This window comes from Panthera uncia, chromosome X (genome assembly GCF_023721935.1).
Source record: "Panthera uncia isolate 11264 chromosome X, Puncia_PCG_1.0, whole genome shotgun sequence".
Classification (NCBI taxonomy): Eukaryota; Metazoa; Chordata; class Mammalia; order Carnivora; family Felidae; genus Panthera; species Panthera uncia.
In genome coordinates, this window is record NC_064817.1 from 16952502 (window position 1) to 16974958 (window position 22457).

General features: G+C 41.8%; 1 protein-coding gene across 2 annotated transcripts in view; it reads right to left on the reverse strand.

Annotated features, from left to right (window-relative positions):
• SMPX (small muscle protein X-linked) overlaps positions 1-22457 on the reverse strand; it is a 54368-nt gene that overhangs the window by 15235 nt on the left and 16676 nt on the right. For both annotated transcript variants that reach the window (XM_049643580.1, XM_049643581.1), the window contains exon 4: positions 16370-16514. In XM_049643580.1, the coding sequence (XP_049499537.1) occupies positions 16380-16514 (135 nt within the window). In that variant the 3' untranslated portion in view covers positions 16370-16379. The remainder of the gene's footprint in view (positions 1-16369; positions 16515-22457) is intronic.

A 22457-nucleotide genomic window follows, 5' to 3' on the forward strand; every position in this document is an offset into this window, starting at 1 on the left:
TATATATATATGTGTGTATATATATATATATATATATATATGTATATTTTTTTTTTTTTACAATTGCTGTAAGCCAAGCCCAGCTCTTATATTTTATGTGTCAATAAATAGGTGTTACTGGTCGGAATCATGAAAAAAATGGCATTTATGTCAAAAACCAGTTCCTTAGCCACAGGGTAGGAACATATTGCTTTGGGCATTTCTGAAATGGTGGATAGCCAGACATTAGAGATCTGGCATCCTGAGAACTCATGGATTCAACTTTGCAGGAGCAGGCCAACATAGTTGACTGATCTTGAACCAAAGCTTACAGTGCAACACTTCAGCACTCAGCAGTTAGTACTTTGCATATCATACTAAAAATATAACCCACTTATATTATGTTTATACCCAAAGGTAGAACTAGTTAAAAGAAACTCCAATGGAATGGGACTTACTTGGACTCTCAATGAGTCACTCCAAAGGGTGCGACTGGAATTATTTGGAGGGGACAACAGCCCTGACAGTTTTTAGAGTGAGGTGGATTGGGATAGAGATAAAAAGTTGCTGAGTTCGTTGTTAAACCCAAGTCACTCTCCAGGGTAGGGGACATATCTGGAAAACAGGGAGTATAGAGAGGACCTACTAGACTTGGTTGGACTAAGTGACACGGATGGTCCCCTACCTATTAGAGTATGACTTTACGTATTGCTAGCTAAATACATCACAACACTGACAAGGCACAGCATACTCACTAGTGGGGACCAGAGAGTCTTCAGCCCCTACTAAGCTCAATATGGCTATTGTTCTGGACTCCTCTGGCATTCTGGATAACAATATCTCTTCCCCATGTGCTATCCCAAACAGAGGCTGTGGCTCACTATTGGACCACCCTATGAATAAGTGTATATCTATGCTACATGGCTTTTCAAGAATGCTTAGCTATTTCCCACATTTAGGGACTTTCATACCAGCAAACTTGACATTCAACCAAAGGAACACTTTTCTAAGCAAGAAACATGTCAGTTTGGTTTGTCCTGGGAGGAATGATAAACATTCTCTAACTCAATCCTTCTGACCCAAACTGCGTGTTATACTCATCTTAGGATCTTGTGAAACATACCCCTCCCTCAAAGAATTATTTGGTCAGAGGTGGGTCTCAGGTAAGTCCTGGTGATCCGAGTGTGCAGTCTGCACCTACAACCACAGGTCTAGCTGTATCCAGCAATTCACTGCTGCCTGACTCCAAGACTATGATAACTAGAATAAAAACAAAGTGATTCCCACCGAAAGCTCAAGGCTGGACAACTCCGTTGTTCAGAAACTGGCTTCAGTTCTTATGCCACAATATTTGGGAAAAGCTATGCAACTGCCAATCAATCAGCCAAGTAGCTGTGATCCTGGTCCTGTCTTGTATTAGACTTGAAAAATGTTCAAATTTAGAACCTCTTTTGTGTTTTCCTTCCAATCCCTAGATATCCATAACAGTATGCTTGAATAAAGAGTATCAAATCCGGCTTTTTTGTCTCTGCATATATTTGAAACATGGCAAGGCCTTCCTGAGAAATATTTCTACAGAGATTAGAAAAATGATTTTTCTTCTTTCTTCCAAATCATTGCATCCAGGGATCTCTTTGTGTATTTCTTACAACTGTGTGTGAATCTAGAATGATTTCAAAATAAAAAGTTTAAAAAGAAAACCAGGTGGTAAAGTGTATTTGGCCTATGGGCCCTAGTTTGCCAACCCTTGGATTGTAACAGTGTCAGAACTTAATAAACAATTACATAAATTAATGTTGAATCAGTAAGGTTAAGTGACTAGCAGGTAAGTTGATGCCACTGGCAGAATTCCTCATCTGTTATATTAGGAATGTCCTTCTTAAGTTACACAGCACATTTCACCTCTATGGAGCTTACCCTATCTGCCACATGGAGAGTTAGCATGGGGTAATGGGTTGAGATTCAGACATCCTGGGGTGCCTGGGTGGCTCAGTTGGTTAAGCCTCCAACTTCGGCTAAGGTCATGATCTCACTGTTTGTGGGTTCAAGCCCCATGTCGGGCTCTGTGCTGACAGCTCAGAGCCTGGAGCCTGCTTCGGAATCTGTGTCTCCCTCTCTCTCTCTACTACTCCCCTGCTTGCACTCTCTCTCTCAAAAGTAAATTTAAAAAAAAAAAAAAAAAAAAGTCAGACGACCTGGATTTGAATCCTGTATGCCCCATTGTGTAGTTGTGCCACCTTGGGGGAAGTCACATAACCTGTCTGTGCCTCAGGTTTGTCACCTGTAAAATGGAGCTCTTATGTGTACTAACTCATACTAGAATCACAAGGTAAAATACTTGGCACAGTGCCTGACCCTTGGAAGCACTTTTCTAAGCATGAATGATTGTTGCTTCATTGATGCTTTGTGTATCTGAATTTCGGGAAGGACGTTTGACCAAATTGCTCACTATACGTTTGGATACTAGCTGTAAAACTGTGGACCAGATGATAGGTTAGTTAGGGGATTTTGAATGTCCAGACCTAAACAATCTAGATTGATGCCTCTATGTCAGTGGTTCACAAAGTATGGTCCCCAAACCAGCAGCAGCAGCCCTTGGAAACTTGTCAGAAATGCAGATTCTCAGGAAGCCCTCCACCTGATGCCGATGTGCGAGAAAGTTTGAGAACCACTGCTATAGGCCAATCTCAACGGTTTCTATTGCCACAGTCCACAGGATGCTGTCCTTGGTGCTGCCTCATCCCCACTCTCCTCAGGATCTCAGTTAAAGATAGGGACAGGCTTGCCTCTGCAGTTGGCACATCAGACATGCGAAACCAGCCTGGAGGAATAGCTGCACTCTGGCTGCTAGAATATGGACCTGAAATGACATCATTCGGCTGGCAGTGCCAGCCAAAATTCACAAAGTTGTTTTGATTTTTAATAGAGATAGCTTTATTTTTACTTGACACAAGTTTCTAACTCAAGTTTCTTGGCATTTTAACTCCTTCATGTTCAATGAAGTTGCCAGTGGATGTGGGTATCCAGGCACTGTGTTTCTTGTTAGCACTGTGGCCAGGGCTGCAAGACTGTAGCAGGCTGACCCTGGGTACAGGAGCAAAGTCCCACCTGCCACCTCTTGACATGTCATAATTTGATCACCTCATTAGAAAGGGTGCCGCCCAGGAGGGAAAAGTGAGTCTGACGTCAGTTGTGAAAGAATGGTAGTGAGATGGTGAGGAGGTTCAGGGGTCATACTATAATGCAGTTGCGTTTCCCATCTGTGCTGGTCTCCAAACACTGCCTCAGCTATTTTGTCTTATCTGGGCCATGATCTCTTCTACCCCTGTACAGGGAGTTCCTGCCAGCCAGGGGCTCTGAAACCAGCTGGGTTGGTGGTATGGCCCGTTCCTGGCAATGGAAGCAGGTCTATAATTGGCCCATAATTGAATTGGATTTGGCTCAGAATGACTCCCAGGCTTTCTCCCCTGACAGATAACTAGCAGTAAACTTCATCTGTGATTCTACAGGGAATCCAGTATGCCATTTCTTGGCTGTTGGTGACAATGAAGAGGTTTCCAGGAGAGTTTACCTTCAGGGTGATGATTTGGGGGTTTCTTAAAGGGAGGTCTTTCCCTGGGGCATTTGTTTGCCACCCAGTCTTCCTGAAATGAAGACATTTCAACCCAATTTTCAAATCTGGGATCGTGTGTGTGTGTGTGTGTGTGTGTGTGTGTGTGTGCTGTATGTTTATATGTGTATAAAGGATACAATTTGGGGTGCCTGACTGGCTCAGTCAGTAGAGCATGTGACTCTTGATTTCAGGGTCGTGAGTTCAAGTCCCACACTGGACATGCAGCCTACTTAAAATAAATAAAATAAAGGATTAAAATACGATTTTCTAAAATTAGGCAGCAAGAAAACAGTAAATAGAGATGAAAGTTGAGATAGTACATTTCCTTTGACATATAGCTATAGATAGAAGTGGGTAGATTAATCCTGGCTTTCTTTTTGTGTCAGTGAGAAAAATCCTCCTGTTCAGTTGTGGCCCATGCATGGGTCTTTGGTGCCTGCTACAGACTATGTCATGATCCTACTTTTCTAATTAAAAGAGGTCACACCCATTTTCTACAGATGCACTTATCTAGGCTTAATTTAATAATTAGTCTTAAAATGAACTTTCTCTGGAAGGAGATGATGATATATTCCACAATCTTCTATGCTGTATGAAGTTGGAAGTCACATAAGAATGAACTGAAAATTTGGGGCACCTGGGTGGCTCAGTCGCTAAGTGTCTGACTCTTGATTTTGCTTTAGGTCATGACCTCACAGTTCATGAGTTCGAGCCCCACATCAGGCTCTGTGCTGAGAATGCGGAGACTGCTTGGGATTCTCTCTCTCTGCCCTGACCCTGCGCATGCTCTTGCTCTCACTGTCTCTCTATTTCTATCTCTCATAATAAATAAATAAACTAAAAAAAAATGAACTGCAAATTCAATGCCCTGCCTGTCTTATGGAACTGTTGTGAGCCTCAAAAGACAACACAGAAGTAATTTGGAATTCTTAAAATCAGGTGCAAGGGCTTGTTAATATTATTGCTACTATTAGCCTCTCGTTAAAAGATGTGAGTTAGTTTTTGTCTTAAAACTCCAAATAAGCCTCTGTTTTCTCATTGCCTGGCTCATGATACCCCCTTAAGCGGCCACTCACAGTGTCTAAGCTGCCATGTTGTTTGGCGCCTGTGTGTATTAATGACTGCCTACCCGTTTCACTCTTATTGCAAAGTAGACATTACTTAATGATCAAGTTAAGTAACATCAGAAAGAGGGAGAGAACACTCCTGGAGAGTAATAATAGGTGTAAGTTGGATATGAATGGGGCATGAGCCAGGACAGAATGTCATAGAGAAGACACCTCTGGGTATTCAGATTGACATGGATCTTGTTTTAGTTTCTAGACCAGACTCCAATAGTACATAGTCTGTGCACAGAAGATTACTAAAAAGATGATATGCCTCTTTTTGCCATCAAGCCCATTCTAAATGCTCAGTAAAATGGTGTCTCAAATGCATTGTTTCGCTTTTCCTTGATAGTAGTGTGGCAGCTTGACCTTCTAAATATTTCTTAAACGATTGCCTTCAGAGAAAAGTCTGAAATTACAAACCGGATGTATCTGCTACTTAAAAATGGTCAGGGGTGGAAATCCCTTGAAGTCTCCATAACAAAATGAAAGTGCTCAAATGAAATGTTTGTAATGTTGCTGTCGAGACAAGGGCTCTGGATACTGGAGCGGCTGCCAGTTTTGAAAAATGGGACCGCAGTGCCTCCTCCAGGAGAATGAGCATACTTACACCTTAGAAATCAGCTCACGAACTGGCTCAAGCTCAAATGATGTAAGGTGGGTGGCAACTGAGAAAGAGATCCTTTCAGATGCTTACAAGTGCTGCAGTGAGCTCATCTTAGTCACAGACAGTTAATGGGGTTTCATTTTCAGTGATATTTTTCATATTCCCCAGGCAAAAGATGCAGAGCTATTCTTTAGAGATTATTTCATTTAAAAACCAACCAACTGACCCCCGCCTTTGGTAGAAAGGGTCAGAGGATGGAGGGCATAAGCAAGACATGGAGACCACAAAGGGAATGAACACTTTCTGGATGCTGTTTCATGCCAGGTCACCATCTGAGTCAATTCAGTGTCTTTATGGTTCCCTCTCAAGATAGGTATTACCACTCCTATTTATAGATGTGGCTCACAGTGACCAGGAACTTGCCCAAAGTAACAGAATTACTACGCGATATGGCTGGAAGCGGAGCGCAGATGTACCTACTCTAGCACAGCCAGTGCCTTCAATTAAGTTCTTTCTGATGCTAACATGCTATCATCAGTAATAATAGCTACCACTATGCTGAGGACTGTATACACACTGTGGAGTTCAGTGTTCCTCAGCCTCGGCATTAATGACATTTCCTGTGGGGAGCTGTCCTATGCACTGTGACAAATTCAGTGGCATCACTGGCCTCTACCCACTAGATGCCAACAGTATCTACCCTGAGGGGTGACAACCAAAAATTTCTCCAAACATTGCTAAATATCCCGTAGGGTAGGGAGCAAAATCGCCCCTCTGAGCTAGGTATTTTTGTCATTTTTCAGAAAAAGAAACAGAGCAATTATGCCAAATCACAGACCAAGGGAATTGCAAAGCCAGGGCATGAACCTACACCTGAATCACCTCTAAAGTGTACGCCCTTCCACCTTCTTTCAGTAGAATATCTGTTTTCCAGCATCCTGTCTAGAATCTTCGTCACCTATATTCAAAGGCTGTGTCTTGTCTCATCCTTCCTGCTGTAGCCATTATGTCCTAATGTTGCCTCTCACATCCTAACCTGACTGGACTGGGAGTGCCTGGAGGGGTACCTTCCTGTATCACCTGCCTCTAACATAGTGCCCAGCATGTAGTAGGTGTGCAGATGTTCACTAACTCACTGAGTAAATTATTCCAGTGCTTTAATCCTTCGCATTCAAATCCAGTTGATGCTACTACCTTGCATTATGAAGAAAAAGGTTCATTCAGCTGAATCAAATTCCAAGTAGCTCATGTACAAAATGATTAGAAGATGAAAAATAATGAAGTCTGAATAAATGGATGTGTGAACACTCAGAATTTAATAAACCTGTTTGGTAAGTTCACAGGAATTAATCACTGCATCTGAACCTCAAAGGCAGTCGTGATACCTGTCATCTGTGTCCAAAATTGAGGGTGAAGCAAGAGCTAGGCAGTGCAACATGTGTATTACTTGTTAAGGATTAGGCCGTGCCTCCTACGTGTCAGGGCAGGTCTTCTGGGATGGCAGGAAGTGCCACTGTCCTTTCTGCAGAAGGCATCCAATGACTTTTGAGCAAGAGGACATGCTTGCTTTCTGCTATTTTTCCAGCAGTCGAGATGAATTATTCTGAGCACCCTTTCTGCCACCTGCCTGGACAAAAGCAACTCCAATCTGTCGACTGCTTAATAGAAATCTCCCTCAGTGAGAAGCCAGTTGACCGACCCTGCCTGGGATTAAAGCAGCGACAACCTCGCCATCTGCATAAAGCCCTAAACCAGAGAGTGTGGAGTGATCCACAGGGAGCGGTGGCAAGGGACTATGAGTTCAATGTGCAAGTCTTGATTCACTCCTCATGATTCCTTCTCCTTCTCAAATGCCACAATGTGTGGAGGGAGTTAAAATGAGCAGTGTTGTCACAATGCAGCCAAGCCCAATTAGACAGCCTGGAATTCACTTCCCCAGTTTTCTGTGTGGGCTGCACACAGCATGAGAGGGAACGAGAGAAAAGACTTCACGGGTAGGAGCCGGCTGCCTCATGATGACACGGAGATGCCTGCCAAGCCCTCTCTCATCTCCGTGGCAAAGGCGTCCTCTGCAGAGGCCTCATGCTCCTTCTTCTGGTGCAGCTTTGTCAGCACTGAGCCCTGTCCACATTGTCCCCAGCCGCTATCAACTGCTCGTCCACCCCCTTCTTTCCTTCCTTCCCTTCTCTTCCTTTGCCTTTCTTTCAGTCCTTTTCTCTGTTATGCTCTCTCTGATATTTACCCTTCCTCTTTTTCAAGACCTTTAAAAAAAGCCAATTATTTATGCTTCATGCATTGTTCTCCCCATTCAACTGAACCCATCTAGACACTGATTCGTGTTGGAGTCTACAACACTGATATCCTCAGCACCAGGCACATGCTTGATGCTTAATGAATGCACACATGAAGGAAGTAAGGAATTAGGAAACGAAAGAATGAATGAACAAACCAACATGCCACAATTATAGTGTCACCTGTTTGTGAAGGTGACAGTTTCTGCAGTCTCTTTAGCCTTTGCTTGTTTTACTCCAAACTAACACAGTGAAAGATTTGCAAAGCCCGGAAGATAGGACTGAGAACATTTTAAAACAATGCAGTGGGTGATAGTGATTAGAAGGAGTGGCTCTCACCTCTGTGACTTACAACCAGGGTGACCCTGGTCAAATTTGTAAAGTCTCTTAGCCTTCTTTCCCCCATAAGGGAGCGGGCATGATAGTATATACCCCATGTAGTCAGCACGAGGAGTGAATGAAATATGTGAAGCATAAGACATGCCATTGGGCATCTCCTGAACACATACTAAATGGTAGTGCTAACAAGGACAATACAAATGATGACATTGATGTTGGTGCTGACGATTGCAAATGCTTAACATTAATATTTTAAAAGACTTGATGAACTGCTAAGATAACCTACTGCTTTCTGATACATTTAAGATAAAAACCTACAAAAAGTAGTTGTGTTTAAGGCCCAATATTACAACTCAGGAATATTCCATATATACCATATATCATAAATATATTTAGTGTAGCAGCTGACAAAATAATCCTACTTAAGAGGGTTTTATCCCTAAGTCCCTGATTAATGTAAAGAGATTATAAATATTAGGCAATTAATTATTTTTATTAATGTTTTAATTTCTTTAAATACAATGCACTGATTGTTCGAAAGGTATGTTTGCAAAAAGTTGGTCCTGGCATCAACCTTTAAACTAGGTAAATCAGGGTTACTTACTCTCAGCACTCCTAACATTTGGGACTAGATAATTCTTTGTTTTGTAGGGGGAGGGCTGTCCTTGACCTTATGAGACATTTCCTAGCATCCCTGGGGTCTTCCCACTAGATGACAGTACCAGCCATACCTCCCTCCAGTTGTGGCAACTCAAGCTGTCTGCAGACCCTGCTGCCCTGCACCAGTCCCCAAACTACTGAGACAGGGTAATGAGTTCCATTGTGTTGCAAAGAGGGCAAGTGGTGTCAGTTGTAACTGTCCTTTATCCCATGGAAATCTACATGCCAGTGTCCAGGGTTCTACAGATCTGGGTCCTGAGTCACCTCCATCTTCTACCAAGCTGACTGGAGCATTTGTGCTTCTCTGGTCTCAGGTCTAGTCCCTGAACACTCTATCGCCAGTTCCAACTCCCTCCCACCAGCTCACCTGCTCAGCCCTCCAGATCTCTGTTTTAATAGAAACCATCCAGGGGCGCCTGGGTGGCTCAGTTGGCTAAGTGTCCGACTTCAGCTCAGGTCACGATCTTGCAGTTCGTGGGTTTGAGCCCCGTGTCGGGCTCTGTGCTGACAGCTCAGAGCCTGGAGCCTGTTTCAGATTCTGTGTCTCCCTCTCTCTCTGACCCTCCCCCGTTCATGCTCTATCTCTCTCTGTCTCAAAAATAAATAAACGTTAAAAAAAAATTTTTTATATAAAAAAAAATAGAAACCGTCCAGATAGCTTCTGTGTGTTTGCTGTGGAGAGGCTCTTAAAGCAACTGCCACAATCAGCTCAAAGGCTCCTTACTTTCACCCTCAAGAGCACTTTACACCCACACAAGTTGTACCAGGGCCTAGAACAATAGCTCTGCTGGTCAGAAAAACAAATGAATAAAACCTTGAGGCAGTTCAGAACCATGGCAAAACTCATCTTTATCCTAACCAAGTGGGGAGAAAAAAAAGAGCATCACAAATCAAAAGAAACATGACTTCACTGGGGAGTGAAAAATCTCAGGATAAAGCCATTTTCTTAAAAAAAAAAAGTGATAGAGTTTCTGTAACTGAGTTGAAGTGGGGAACATTTTAAAATTGAAGACAAAAATTTCTGGCAAACAACAGAAAAGATATTTGGATAAGTCTTTTTTCTTTTTTTAAATTTAGTTATCTGGAAAACAATAAACCAATCCTTTGTCTTCTGGAAAAGAGAAAAGGTTATGAATCATGATAAGCCAAACAGTGTGAGAAATAAATCACCTTAATTCTGAAGGCCACAAAGCAACATAAAGAATACTCTTCCAAGAAAATGTAGAGTGGAAAAAGTAAAAGGAGAACCAGTTGTATTGTATTGTATCCAATATGTAAACTCAGAGGAAAAGACTGGAAGGGTAGCTATCCAAATGAGTCTTATGGTAAAATGGTGATCTTATGAGTGATTATTTTTTATTTCCCACCTTCTATTTTGTTGTTATGGTATCTATACAAATTGATTTTTAACACTTACAATTATATCTTACCATTTGAAAGGAAGGATATTTCCATTTACATATCAGTTTAATCATCTGCCATGATTGATATCAATTAAGTTTAAGAGAATAAAGGGCATATTTCCCAAATATGGAACTGCTAATATTGATTTGATTGGTTGCTAAGTGATTTAAGATCTTCTTTAATGTGTTTACAACTATAAATTTCCCTCTAAGCACTGCTTTTCCTGCATCCCACAAGTTTGGTTTATTGTATTTTTTGTTTGTTTTTCTCCAAGTATTTTCTAATTTCCCTTGTGATTTCTTCTTTGACTCATTGGTTATTCAGGAGTGCTTATTTAAGTTCCACACATATGAATTTCCCAAACTTCTTCTGTTACCAATTTCTAATTTCATCCCATTTCTAATTTCAACATATTTGACATGATTTCAATCCTTTTAAACTTATTGAGACTTGCTTTATGGCCTAACTTGTGGCCAGTCCTAGACAATGTGCCATGTGCACTGGAGAAGAATGTATTTTTCTGTTGTTGGGTGGAGTGTTCTATAGATGTCAATTAGATCTAGTTGGTTATAGTATCATTCAAGTCTTCTATTTCTGCTGTTTGGAGGTAGGGCCTTTTAGAGGTGAGTAGGTCATGAGGGCAGTGGAGCCCTCTTGAATGAGATTAGTGCCTTTATAAAAGATACCCCAGAGATCTCCCTGATCCCTTCCACTATGCAAGGATACAGTGAGAAAATAGCCATCTATAAACCAGGAAGCAGGGTCTCACCCGACAATGAATCTGTCGGCATCTCAATCTTAGACTTCCCCACCTCCAGAGCTCTGAAAAATAAATCCCTGTTTATGAGCGCCCCCCCCCCAGTCTATGGTATTCTGTTACAGCAGCCCCAGAAGACTAAAACAATTTCCTTGTTATTTTTCTGTCTCTTTCTTCCATCCATTGTTGAAAATAGGGTCTTGGTCTCCTTTTATTATTGTTGAATTATCCATTTCTCCCTTCAATTTTGTCAGTTTTTGTGCCATGTATTTTGGGGGTCTAGTGCTAAATGTACTCTTCATCAAATGTCTACATACGTCAATTTGCCCTCCTGCCAGCAGTCTCAAAATTAGCCCTTGAATCAGCATGATCAACGGTGATGCATAATACTTAACATTTAAGAGTAATGAACACCTTATGCTCTCTTCTAGCAGAAATGGCATCTCATAAATATCTGGACCTAGATGGTCTTAGAAAAGTAAAACCAAATAACTCTTGATAATTAAATGATTTTCTTCTGGTTTTACAAGGTTTTCTCCCCTTTGAAGACTATGAACCAAAACTGATGTCTTCCTTCATTTTTCAGTTTCCCAGAGGAATAATGTTATAATCTGAATTAAAGTCAAATTTCTGAGCCCTTAAGTGATTGTGGTCAACACTGTTGCTTTCAGACCTTGGAAGGAAGGCTAGTCTTACTTTTAAGTAGTAATCTCCCTGATAATAAAAGGATGTGGGAAGTTTACAAGAACGCATTTCTAGGGACCCGCAGACTTGCTATGGTCAGAGCACCTGTGACATTCTACAGACATGCCTTGTGTGTGCATGATCTATCAGGTGCCCCCTAGCCTTTGAGAAGCTATAAACAAGAAAACCAATACATCATTTTGGTAACTATTGTGACCACACAAACAGAAGATGCCAGGGGTGGGACAGAGTGCTGGAAAAAGGCACATCTCCTCTATCAGGCATCATAATAGTTCTTTTCACATACACAAAATCCAGAAGCAAGGCTGGTTGACTGATGTGGGGTATGGGATTGAGGCTAACTTGAGATCATGGTGGTATGTATGGCTACGAAGGCATTGCAGATCATTTGAACTCACTCTCACAGCCCTACCACAGTGTTTCTCAGAGTACGGTCCAGTGCCCACTGGTTGACCTCAGAAGTCTTCCTGATGCAAAAGCACAAGTGCTTTCCTCAGTCCTTAACAGCAAATGGGGATTTGGCCCTTAGATTTTCACTTATATGCATGTCCAAAAGATATTAAGTGGGTTATTAAGAATCACTAAAATGTTGCCTCTTTCTGAAACCCTGGTTTAGTACCTAATCATGAAGTCTGCTGCCACACAACATGTGGCCATGCTGCACTGTCCAACACAGAGAAGAATTCCTGCAGCTTCTTCAGAACGACAGTTTCTTTCTAGTGCTTCATCGGTCCCAAGACTTTCAATTGCTGCCCTTTGTGTTCATTAACATAATTGTAGACCCAAGGCTTTACCTTTATTAATCATTTTTATTTGATATTTATTTTGTTCCTCTCCAATTCTTTGTTATCACTGAGTTCTTTTATTGCTGGAAAAAGAGAAGAGATGGTATGGGCTGGTTGTGGGATCTTATTTTGCTCTGCTCCAGAAGTTTAAGAATATTGCCCTAGAGGAACTGTTTGCTTTCACTAGATTTATCTATTAATGGTGTTCTGGGCATTCCATATGTCCAGAGGCTAATTCTGAGCCTCTGTTAAACTATTCCATTTTCAGCACCTCCTTCAAATTGTCCCTGACCCAAAATCATCATGAGTTCTCCCTCTCATAAATCATAACATAACTGCCTACTTAGGGGGTCATAAACAGCTGTTGGATATCTTGAATCACTGAACTGTTGTCTAATTCTTTAATTGCTGCCTTTTACCTTTTAGAGTATTTTATTTTATCTTTCCACCAAGACTGAAGTATCCTGAGACCAGGGGACCAAGGTTGCTATCTATATATCTTAGCACAGAATGAAGAAAATGGCCATGGTACAGAGGTTCTTTACTGGGCATCTGTGGTCTGATCTGAGGATTGAGAGGGAGCAGAAATGGACACAGAGCGTTGGACACCAGCCCTAAGCCATCCTCCAGGTGGTGGCTTCTGACTATGGACATGGGGGATTCCTGATCAAGCAGCAAACAACAAGCATGGGAGTATTGGAGGGCTCTTGGTTTTCAGACATTGCCGCTGGTCCTGTCTCTTCCTCTGGCTCCTGGGCTTGCTTAAATTACCATCTGGCCACCTTAACTCACAGCCAGGAGAATCCTGAGAGGTACGTGACTGAACACCCTACCCTGCCCCATACCCCACGACTATACCAACCTGGATTGGGGTCCCATTTGGGACAGTACTGTGTCTCTTGGTCTTGACTCAGTACATACTGTCCCTGTGTTGCCTGGCTCTGGTTCCTGATTGGGTCCAGGCCCTAAGTCCTTTGCCAAAAGCCATTCCTGGTCCTCAACTGGCTAGTTACCAGCCTTTCTGGTTCCTATCCTGTAATGTTTTTAACCAATTTCTGTGAAAAATTCTAGCCATGACATAGGACATGGAAAGAATCTGAAATCCTACTTAAAAGGAGGCATTGATCTCAGCTGGAGGAGATGCCAGTCTATCTTACATGTCTAAAATATTGTAATAGTTATAACCTGGACTTTGAGCCTTGAGTCTCGTGGTGTTCACAGTGTTTGATGCTATGGATTTATTCACTCAAACTTCAAACAACAATCTGTTTGATCGAATCATTGAATTGGACATGGTGAGGATAGGTAACAAAATGGTGGCCCAAGAAGGAGGAAATCAATCCAACCAGTGAGGGGCTAAATGATGGCTGGTCCAGGATATTTACTCCTTATAAGTCCACTGAATCAATCAATATTAAAAAAAAATGCTCTCCCTCTGTGACCACAAACCATGACCATGGAAGTCTCAAAATCTGACGTATTTACAGGAGAAGAATTGATAAGTCAAAAGCAAACCAACTTAATACCTCTCCTACAAGAAATAAAGATCATTCCTTGGCAATGTCCTCATTTAGAATTCAGATCAATTATTCTGACAATGTAGGTTCTCACATTCCTGTAAGAATAAGGAAAAATAGGCCTCTCTGAGTGGTTTTGCATTATTAGAATTGCTTCGTGAGAGAATAATCATTAAAGTCTTCTCTAGGAAAAATGAAGTAACAAAAATTTGTCCTGGATGTTTGGGTAACTTCTTGATATTTGATTGAGTTGATATTGTTCCCTATTACAGTACCCACAGATGCAAGGCTGCAGAATCATTGCCAGATAATAGTACAAGATCGTCTCTGAGCTAATTTTATTTTATGTTATTTTTATTTCTAATTTTTTTAATATTTATTTATTTTTGAGAGAGAGAGAGCGCGCGCGCAAGTGGGGGAGGGTCAGAGAGAGAGGGAGACACAGAATCCGAAGCAGGCTCCAGGCCCTGAGCTGTCAGCACAGAGCCTGATGTGGGGCTCAAACTCATGAACCATGCGATCATGACCTGAGCCGAAGTTGGACACTCAACCGACTCAGCCACCCAGGCGCCCCTTCTCTGAGCTAATTTTAAAACAGCATTCTTTTGAATCTTCGAAACCAGGTTCTTCTGAAACTGTAACTGGGGTTAAATTTAGGTCTACATGGATTTCATAAAACCAAAACCCTTTAAAGTTTACATTAAAGATTCATGTATGTAACTGGCCTTGGTTGGATGATGATGATAAATATTACAAAACATTAGTTTCCCTTCCCCGGGCTTTCTTACAAGAAGGTCCTGCAGCTTTGTCCCAAGCATATTGGAGTATTTCATCTCCGCCTGGCTATATAAGCAGGACTGAGTGTAATGATGTTCGCCATCAACTTGTGTCATTCTGTCATAAATAATGACAAGTGTGTGTAGCCACACTTTGGGTCAAATCTGCTCATGTAACTTTGTTCCCAACCAGGTTCCTGGGATTCATTCTAGAGTCATAGAGTCCACTGTATTTTATTTTTACTCCTTTGTTCTTTTATGTAAGCATGCTGAAAACACTAGATAGTGTTCTTTTATTTTAACTCAAAACAACTCCTCCTTCTCTGTACTATAAAGTAATCGTTTCCCCAGAACTAACTTGCAAATGTCATTGTAAGTCAGCATAAACATGACACAAGTAACATTGCCATTACACATGGGATTACCCCAGAGAACATTCTGTTCTCTGTTATGTCTACAGGAGAAGACACAGCAGGGCCCCAGTGCTGTGCCTGTACCTACATGGTCAGAGGACCTCACCCTGACACCCACAGGGAGTATGCCATCCTTCATAAGGCGCAGTGGGAGGAAGAGGTGAGGCAGGATAACAAGTAAGTGACAGCACTAACTTTGAAGTCACACCTCTTCTTTACGGTGCATGAAAGAGGGGGAAAATCAGTCTTTCTAGAAGATCCATCTCAAGAATGAGGGCAGTAAGTGGGTATCAATAAGGCTCAACAGAAACAATGGATATGATGCTCTTCACACAGTAAATGGCACATGGTATGTGATTAATAAATGTTTCTAGTGCTCAGGACATGATAGCTGCTCAGTAAATATTGGTTGAATAAATGAGTGACTTGATAAACAAACAAATGAATGAATGGGCAGTCAGCCAGAAAAATACCTGTTTTATCATACCTGAAACTAATACAACATGGTATATTAATTATACTTGAATTAGAAAAAAATAAAATAAAAATAAATTTCTCTGTAGAAGTAAAAAAAAAATAACTGTTTTATGTTATCAATATAGATTCCTCTCTTCTAAACTTAAACTTCTGCTTAAGGAATGGAACAAACTGTGCACGGCAGGACTCAGTAATGTTAGACAAAGTAGATTTGCTCTCAGGCTTTCACAGGAGAGTTGGAAAGGAAGGCCAGGCCAGTTCCATACGCCCCCTGGTGGCAGAATTCGCAGGCGGGTCCGCATGTGTCGGGTCTGCAGATGGAGGGCAGGGCGGAGCCCTCACCAGAGGGTCATCATTGAGCAGATCCAGTTAAAATGAAAATAAGGTCACAGGCCCTGCCTGCACTGCCTCTTCGGGAGGATGGCAGGTACAGTTTTGCGCCTACCCTTCCCTCATGCACATTTTGAGTCATCACTGGGTCCTCTTGGTCCGCTTTGCACACATCTGGGTTACTGGTTTCAAGGCCTAAACTGGTCTCTGCCCCCTTTACACTTCCAGACCTCCTCAGCACCTTGCTCTTCTTATCCCCTCCTCAGGACTTGCTCGTTACGCTTTGTGGCATCTGGGTGGGGAAACTGAGGCATGGAATGAGGGAAGGCTACCTGGACTCCACAATCAAAAGCTCCTCAAGGCCTCCTCCCAAGCATCCCTCCTCCCCCAACCTTGTCCTCTCCCAACTAAGAAAGGGGTTAGCAGGGAGACATCGTCAATGGCCACAAAGCTTTGCTTTCCCAGAAAACCTCTGCACAATAAAAACCACTCTAAACTGAAGGACCTGACGCTTAATCAATGCTTCTGGAATTCCAGACTCCTGTGGAAAACTTCCTTCATCCATTTTACAGTGGTCTTTTTAAGAGGAAGGAAATAATTTTTCACTCACCTTCTTTCAACTACTGCTCAGCTTTGGGGACATACTTCAGTTCACTTTTAATATTCTGGATCTCTGATAGGTTGACCGCAGGTCCTGGAAATTTCTTCACTCCTGGAATTGGCTTCTTCTCCTCATCCAAGGTGGGAGGAGCACCCTGAAGAGAAAAAAAGAGAAAGAGATCAGCTCACTGAAAAAAGCATTTGGTCTCTCTGTCAAAGGGTAATTCTAGCCGCATTCCTGTGCTGTTGAGACACCCTCAGAGTCCCAAGAAGATCTCCTGAAGTCTGTGGAGGAATATGGAATAAAGTTAGAAGAAGAAAACAAGTAACTTCCACATGACTTAGAAAACACAAGAGTACTGTTCAATGTCTGGTAACTAACAAAAATTATGACTAGTTAGGATTTGTGTTTCCAAGAGAAGCACCTTACGAGATCAAATTTAATTTCGTATCTTAGGATCCTAATATGCCTGAACAGCAGAGATTTGTAGAACATTTGTGCATGGTTGGCTCTAGCAATGACTTCGTCCAGGAGTTTAACATTTTTTTTGTTTGGGGTGCAGTAGCTGTCAGCCTTTGTTCCAACAACGTCTCCTGGAAGCATAAACAAACTGACACTGACATAAGCAAAACCTTCTCGAATGTGGGTGGGACAGTATGGGGCAAGAGGAGGCCCACTTCTCTCTTCCTGCTTTGGGAACTATTTTAAATTCCTTATTATTTGATGTTTTTATATTGTTGCAGCTTTAAGGCAGGACCACATTCTATACTTTTCTTTGTGGCTCCTCCAGAGCCTGGTATAGACGACATGCTTGCCGATTTTTGTTTAGTTCGTTAATCCCAAGAATGTACCATAATGACAAATATATGCCTCTGTGTACATACACCAAACATACATATTAACAGTGACTAAAACAATAAGATCAGTTGCTGTGTGTGGCTCCTAGAACTCCAAAGTCATTACTGCAGTAGAAATTGCTTGTTAGCTAGACGCCTATGCTAGACATGGGGAGCATATTCTCCAGCCCTGGAAGGAAGGTGTTGGAGGAACATTTGATCACTGTGGCAGCCATGAGAGCATGCCTGTCGGATCAGCTTTCTGCCAGGAGGGTAATTCAATAACAGTCCCAGCTGCCTCACCCTGCAACCCGCCTGCTGCACCACGCTGAGGTCACACTTCCCACGGCTGCTCGTGGCCAATGACTGAGTGCCACAGGATCCTAAGGCCAGCCCATTCCTGGGAGACAAGACTCTTGAGGAGGAACTTCGGCTATAGAATTTTCCTTAGAACAGCAGTGAGATCTAAGAGGTTTCGCTCCAACTCTCTGTCCCACTCTTCTTCACCCACATCATGGTCTAACCACCTTCCCATTTTTCCTTACAAATGGTTTCCCTAGTAAATATTTTCCACATCTCAGCCCACCATTGTCTGCTCCTTGGAGGACCCACTGTTACATGGTCACAATGTGGGACTGGCAGGGCTTCATCTGCTCAGCCAACAACTGAATGAATGATACAGTTCTAGGGAAAAGGAGTAAAAAAATGCACATTTGCCTCTGGTTCAAGCCCTAAGCCCATACTTGTTGCCAACCTAATCAGGCAGCGATGTGACTTGGGTATTAAAGCTAATGCTGTTCTTTGCCCCCATCTGGCTCCTACATCTAGTTCTCAAATTGTCTAGAACCTAAAGGGAAAGGGAAGAGACTGTTTAAGATTCCCAACCTCAAACCAATTATTTTGTAGGCATATCCTTTATAGAATTGCCTATTTGAGGGGTAAGTACAAATATAAAACATTGTACATCTACTGTTCTTCTATGAAGGGCTGATGGTTTTTTTCCTATAGTCATTTTCTTTGAACCTTGGCACAGTACTGATGAAATAGCTAAGATGTAACCCACACAAAATGATAAAGTAATTCAGTGTAGACTGTGCCTGTTGTAAATATCTGGCAAATAGTGTTTCCTCAGGCTGATGTACACAGTCATAGAATCAGCTTCCTTTTGTCATGCGCACATATTCACCATTTATAAATGGCGATTTAGAAGCAATAATCAAAGCTATTAAACATCTACCTGGAGGACCATGTATTCCAAAATGTTCTTTCCTAGACTTTTGGAAAGAGATTTTAAACAAGGCTATAAAATGGGGTTTTTTAATATGTGCAGCAGTGAAATGAAAAATGTTTCCTCACTTATGAATGTTCTGATGGTGGTTAGGTGGGTAGATCTTAATAAAGAAGCATGAAGAAGAAAACTGTTTCCAATTCTTTCTGTTAAGTTCCTGGGTATGTCACCTTCACTGTGTTTGTAATATCAAAATGTGCTCTGTTGGCACATTTAATATGTAAAGCCAATGTGTATAGTTATGTCTATGTGCAAAGACTTATGTGAACATACACAGAAAAAAAGGATGATAATATTTAATATTAGTCACTTTCAAGTTATTAAAACCTCAGTGTACTGTGTTTTTTTAATAAGGTAAGACTTTCGGCACTTGATTTGGTATGGTCACATATAATAGAAATTATAAGTGGATATATTCAATAAGTAGATATGACATTGACTCAGGAAGGGGTTAATGGTGGTACATATTCTTAACTGAATCTTCTCTCATCTTTTAAAAAATTGGGAATCGATTCCATTTCTTCTATAAATTTATTGTAAGAATTATAATAAATAAAGACATGAACAAGCAGGGTTCCAGATGGCTCCATCTGGCTAATATGTGGTACTTTTTTTTCTTCTGTACGTAGATATTTGAACTGAGAAGGGACATGAAAGATATTCTTTGACTGAGATAAAGAGAGCTTGAGAGAAGGTTTATCAGCCCCTGCACCTTTACCAGTGTCAGGAATGGCTGTTGTCAAGGGAAATGTTCCCCTGGGGTGGGGGGGTTATAGAGTATTTGTAAAATTTGGCAAAATGGTGAACCATTTTCCAGCTATCTTGCCTTCATCTCCCTCTTTACTACCACTCTATTGAGTTTTCCCCTAACCTCATCTCTGTGGGGCAATACAGTCTGATGTGCTCATTCATGCTTAGACACTGAGGACTTAGTAATAACAGCAAACACAATGATAGCTATTCTAAGTTACATATGCTAACTCATTTAATCCTCACACCAACCCTATACATTTGCTATTACTATTATCCCTGTTTTATAGTTGAGGAAACTGAGGCCTAAGGCCGGGAGGGAAGGAGTAAGAAAATTGCCCATAGTCTCATGGCTAGGAAGTGTGAGACCAGAATTAAGTAGTGTGTTTGCATCTTGTAAAGGGACAAGATGGAGAGGGAAATAATTAACAGAAAGTCACAACATGCTATTTTCTGGCTTAATAATGATGGAATTACAGTCAAAAGAGAGATTTGGGAAGCAGAGTGGAGGCTTGTCAGTACCCTTCAAATCGCTTTAAATAAGCAGCTGCCTTGTCTTATCCAAAAGATTGGCCTTGTTTATTAGGATTTGGCTGCAAGGCCTCTGTGTCAGGCACATGCCAAACTCTGGCTGGGCTGGGCAGACGGAGGGTGTACTCCAGCTCTGTGAGCAAAGCAAAGGGCTCCCAGAGACCATAGGTGGGCTGGAGACCCAGCCAGCACTCGCAGGCCTTGTCAGAGGGCCAAAGGCTGGTCCTGGCTTCCTACTGGGATACAACCTCTTCACGCATGAGATGGGGGAGCTACTGGCTGTGATAGAGGTGGCCTGTTGTGTTCAGGGATGGTATGTTATGATCTCAATTTTATACAGTTCTTATCTTAATGCAAGGCTAGGCAACAAATCCCAAAACTAGGTAAGTAAGCATTTTCAGGTTTGCAAATTAGGTAATTTTTTAAAAGTGTGGTTGTTTATTTATTTATCTATTTATCTGTGTATGTATGTATGTATGTATGTATTTATTTATTTATTAAGAGAGAGAGAACACATGTGTATGCACAGGGCAGTTAGAGAATCCCAAGCAGGCTCCATGCTGTCAGCGTGGAGCGTAACTCGGGATTCCATCCCATGAACCATGAGATCGTGACCTGAGCTGAAATCAAGAGTGGGACACTCAACCAACTGAACCACCAGGCACCCCTGTATAGGTTATTTTTAATTCAGATTCCATTTTTGCCTTCAAACTATACGACAAAAGGTGGCAAACCCACAAAATCCTACTTAACTCACCTTGTAGCCAAGCCAAGCTGCCTAACTGCTCCCCTTGCAATGTTGTTTCCATGAGAAACTTACTCTAAGGTGCAGCCCAGGCCTTGAGTCATCAGATCCTCCCCTTACCTAAGATCCCACAGGTCCTGAGAGCTCATTTCTGCTCATACAGTAATGGAATACCATTCTCAGCTCCACCCTCCCAGCCCATGAGCTGGGATATAGCCCATGAGAAAGATATACCTCAGTTCCAGAAACACTTCTGGAGTCTCTGGATCTCTGTGGATACCTCACTCCCTCCATCCTGTGAAGAATATTGATTAGCCATTTGTACATGTGGCTGGTCATAAAGTAAGTGTTCACAAACAGGCTGTATCAGTTCTTGTCTATTTTAGAATGTGCTGCAACCATCAGACTGGGGACAAGAGTGAGAGCAAAATGTTTTCCCAACCCCCTAACTGGGACACTTGTGAGGAGGAAAGTACCAATTGTACAAAGAACTGAAGGTCATCTGTACCATAGGGGAAGATGAGATGCAAACCTCCAAAACCACTGTTACATACATCAATTTGGTGAGGAAAAGGGTCAAGCCACCTTCTGAATGATTGCCATGGTAGTGACAGACACGGTTTAGGGAAACACAGGAAGAAAACCTAATTACAGATACATGCAAGTGTGGGAAGAGTTCCGCTGCCCTCTCTTCAACCTCTCCATGCCTTTTTCTTACAATATGCAAAAGAATAGGCCTAGGAGTCCTTCAGGAAAATTGGATAATTAGATCAAATGATGAACAATCATTTATTGAATGGTTGGTAGGCTGTGCTGTGTCCATTATGTCACCGACTCCTCTCAGCAACCCTCTGAGGAAAAGAGTGGATCGTATTTGGCAGACATAGGCTCAGAAATACCTGACCAAAGTCCCAGAGGGAGAGCCCATGATTATGAGTTAACTGGATAGCCGAGTCAGTAGCATCAGAGTTTGAGATTATGTACCATAAGAACAGGGTAGTGCTGGGTTTTTTTCAACTTGTAGTTCAAACTTTTTATTCATCAAAGGTGACCTAGTGGCTGAAATTCCAGAACTTGGTGATATCACTCAAATACTCCCATCTCCTTCTTTGAAAACTTACCTTTCTAATGATAGGAGGCTGGAGCTACTAACTCGGGACCATATCAGGAATTATTTACGGGGGGCGGGGGGAGGGGGAGGAGAAAGGTTAGATGAGGGACAACCAAAGTTTTATTAGGAAACTTTGAAATGGTGATAGGTGTTCTTTGGGGGCAAATACCAAAAAGGTCACCTACAAAAGTTCAAAAATAAGTCTTTTTAGAAAGATAAAATACAGTTGGGTATGCCCTATGGCTTTGTTGAATTCCACTTTCCTTGTCTTCTGCTAAGACATGCTCCAAAACCTGCATTTTTTTTTTCAGAATTAGACCTTCCAAATTTCATCAGAAAAGTCACAGTTGGAGAAGAAATACAGACCTTGAGGAAGGTACCCTTCTCTATTTAATGCACTTGTTATGAATTTTAGCCTTCATTTCAGCCAAGTGGGCATGTAAATTCAGAGGAAAGGTAAAGAATTAGAGGGAGGAAAAAAAGACAAATTGATAGACTCCCTTGCAAAGTCCTCTTTTCAAAGGAAATACACAGAGATTGGGGCTTTTTGTTTGAATCGCAAGTAATTTAATGTGCTTATTACCTACGCTCCCACTGGGGTTTGTCACTCATCAGAAGCTGTACTAAATACATCTTGCTCGGTTCAGAATAAGTTCCAAGTGAGACCTTACCGACCTAGTGACTGTTGCCAGACCAAAAGCATGTGAGAGGCTATGCTCCACCCACCACACACACACACACACACACACACACACACACAATCAACAAACAACATGTTAAATTCAGCATCTTCAAGTAACTGTGCCAAGCCCTTAAAGGGCTAAAGAGAAGTAAGG